Source organism: Copadichromis virginalis, linkage group LG23 (genome assembly GCF_057382275.1).
Source record: "Copadichromis virginalis isolate Kocher_CV1m ecotype Utaka linkage group LG23, C_Virginalis_male_GT1.1, whole genome shotgun sequence".
Lineage (NCBI taxonomy): Eukaryota > Metazoa > Chordata > Actinopteri > Cichliformes > Cichlidae > Copadichromis > Copadichromis virginalis.
The window spans coordinates 8,031,809-8,034,362 of NC_140639.1; the positions used below are offsets into that span (position 1 = coordinate 8,031,809).

A 2,554-nucleotide genomic window follows, 5' to 3' on the forward strand; every position below is an offset into this window, starting at 1 on the left:
TCTGTGTCTGGCAGTTAAGATAACGCCTCCAACAATCTATTCTGATTTTTTTTTTTTGGGGGGGGGGGGATCCAACAATTGATTCTTATAACTTAAGGCGGGGACTGGTGACGTTTCCATGGCTCACGCCACCTCTTTTGTATCGAATGATTGTCCTCCGTTTAAAACACCTCTTACTGTGGAGGAGTCATGTTTCATGCCCCCCCAAACCACCCTGTAATTATTGCATGTCAATCTGAGAGAACACTTCCTCTCAGTTCAAGTTGATTTGTTGATGTCGTTTTAGCACGCGCACTTATAGTGAACAGTATGAGCTGTGATTGAAAGTCTAAGTACGCGTAAACTCATTCTCCGTGATTGCGCACTCACAGGGAGGCTACGTTTATTTTTCATAGGTTATCTATGTTGTTTTATTATCTTTACTGTTTGTTTGTTTTTTATTTAATATGTGCGCAGGACTGCAGAATGCGACGCAAAACGCGTGCGTCTCTATTTTACTCTGACATACTGTACGCGTTTTTAACTTTAAGCACTCAAAACTGTTAGCAGTTTCATACACTTTCATTTAAAAAGAATAAGAAAAGTAATAATTATTACGACGAGTTATATGTTTTTTGAAAAAACATTTTTTCAAAGCATGATCCCTTTTCTCTTTGAACTCAGGAAACTGTTACATAATACCCTCTGGGGCTCTGGAGGAGCCCAAATTCGACAAAGCTACCCGCTTGATTGTGTCACTGAGGTCGGTTTGGACTGAGCCCGAGGAATTTCACACCAGAAACACCAAAGTAGAATAATGAAATGTACATTTTGATTTTACAGCAACAGAGAAGCTACAAAAATATCTAACCTCTCTGCTATACATCATAAATTCTTGCATTGTGGAATTCTGTTATTACTGGTAATAGACTGGTAATAACGCCCGTTTTGCTATGCAAACAGCGTATCCACAAAGAGAGACATGCAGAACTCTACAAATTCCTGCTACCAGTTTCACTTTGTTCTTCAACAGTTGGTGGCAGTAATGTCTCAACAGGCAGTGTAGATAAGCGTTTTGAAAAGAAACACATGGAGATTTGTCACATCACGCAGGCTTATAGCTTATCCAGCTATAAAAGAGCACAAGTTCACTGAGGGGCCAAAATGTCTTAAATGAATTATTGTACACCGTATAAATGCAGTGCTGCACTCTGTCTAACAGACACACAGACATACTTTCATACAGTAAACAGTGCCATCTTCTGGAAATACTATATAACACTTAATTAGCTTTATTAAGCATTTCACAATGACAAGTGGTGCAAAACCGCTGATACATGGTCAGTTGCTTCCATTAGATGTAAAAAGAAAACAAAAGAAAGGCACATTCAAACAGCAAGATGTGTGAGCGATGCAGAAAGGAAGTATAAAAATTCATCGAGGGGACTCCTCACTATCCTGAGAGCAGTGTGGTACCCTGGAGGAGTCCTCTGGTAGTGTTGTCCCTCCCTCAGACCAGATGCAGAGTGGGACAGCTATGACACTGACTCTTCAGGGTCTCTGGGAGAAGTCTGACGCTGCTCAGCTTATGGCCACAGAAACCTGGCAGAACCTCAGTGTGTCTAAAATTAAATCAGAAGGGGTGGGGGTTGGGTGGGTGGGGGTACAGAAATAGAAGTCTGGTTCCAGTATTTTGTCCTCATTTTCTTACTTTTTTTTGGTGCATCAGAGACAGGGTTTCGCTGAGCATGCATGTCTCTATCTGGCTGCAGAACTCTCTTGTAATTGCAAACACTCATGCAGGAGTTGCACAGTACAACCTCTTTTTTTGACTGCAGCTGGAATAAATGAGGCTCAAGGATTTTTTTCAGAATTAATGGTTTTCAGCCCTAGTTTCCAACTAATCTGCCCCTTTCAGTCCCAACCTTTTGTCTAGTGGCTCTTCCTTTCCCTCTGTTCCACTTTTCCTAACCTCTCTCCATTAAGCAAACAGGACAATAATAAAATGAATATCTACAGTGATTTAGTGCAGACCCATAGCACCAGCCTGCCCACACACACCGCTGCTGTCGCCATGTTCACCCACTACTCGATGGGCACTTAGCATTCTGAGCTACTCTGACAGACCAAAGGGAATCATTAAGGCCTCAGTCAACACCCACTTGTCTGTGGCCCATTAGGATACAAAGTGAGCGTGTGTGTATGTGTGTGTGTTAGGGAGCGTACCTTTCATCTTCAGCCACAGGACCCATGATATTTTCTAGGCTTTTTTCCTGAATTTCATGAGCCACAATGACCTAATGTAAACACACAATCTCCATTACCAAATCTATTTCTTCTTGGCAACAATCACATATTTCCTGTCTCTCTATCCACTAAACACACACATAGCATATACCTTAGGATAGCACTGGCAGAGGCTCCACACAGTCCCAGCGCACACCATAGTGACACCCAGAACGCACAAAGTAGCAAAAACATGTGGCCGCTCCTGCATCATGATGAAGAGGCCAACTGCCAAGACACACAGGCCGGCCACTATCAGTCCATAACGATATGGTTTCCCCTCTACCAT

The 2,554-nt window shown here is 42.4% G+C and overlaps 1 protein-coding gene across 1 annotated transcript; it reads right to left on the minus strand.

The window, feature by feature from the left end:
- Positions 1–1,248: 1,248 nt before the first annotated feature.
- On the minus strand, positions 1,249–2,554 carry bsnd (barttin CLCNK type accessory subunit beta). The gene is made up of 3 exons (XM_085448262.1): positions 2,378–2,554; positions 2,206–2,276; positions 1,249–1,601 (listed from the first exon to the last, which is right to left on the minus strand). The coding sequence occupies exons 1-3, from the start codon at positions 2,552–2,554 to the stop codon at positions 1,490–1,492; spliced, it is 360 nt and encodes a 119-aa protein (XP_085304388.1). The 3' UTR covers positions 1,249–1,489.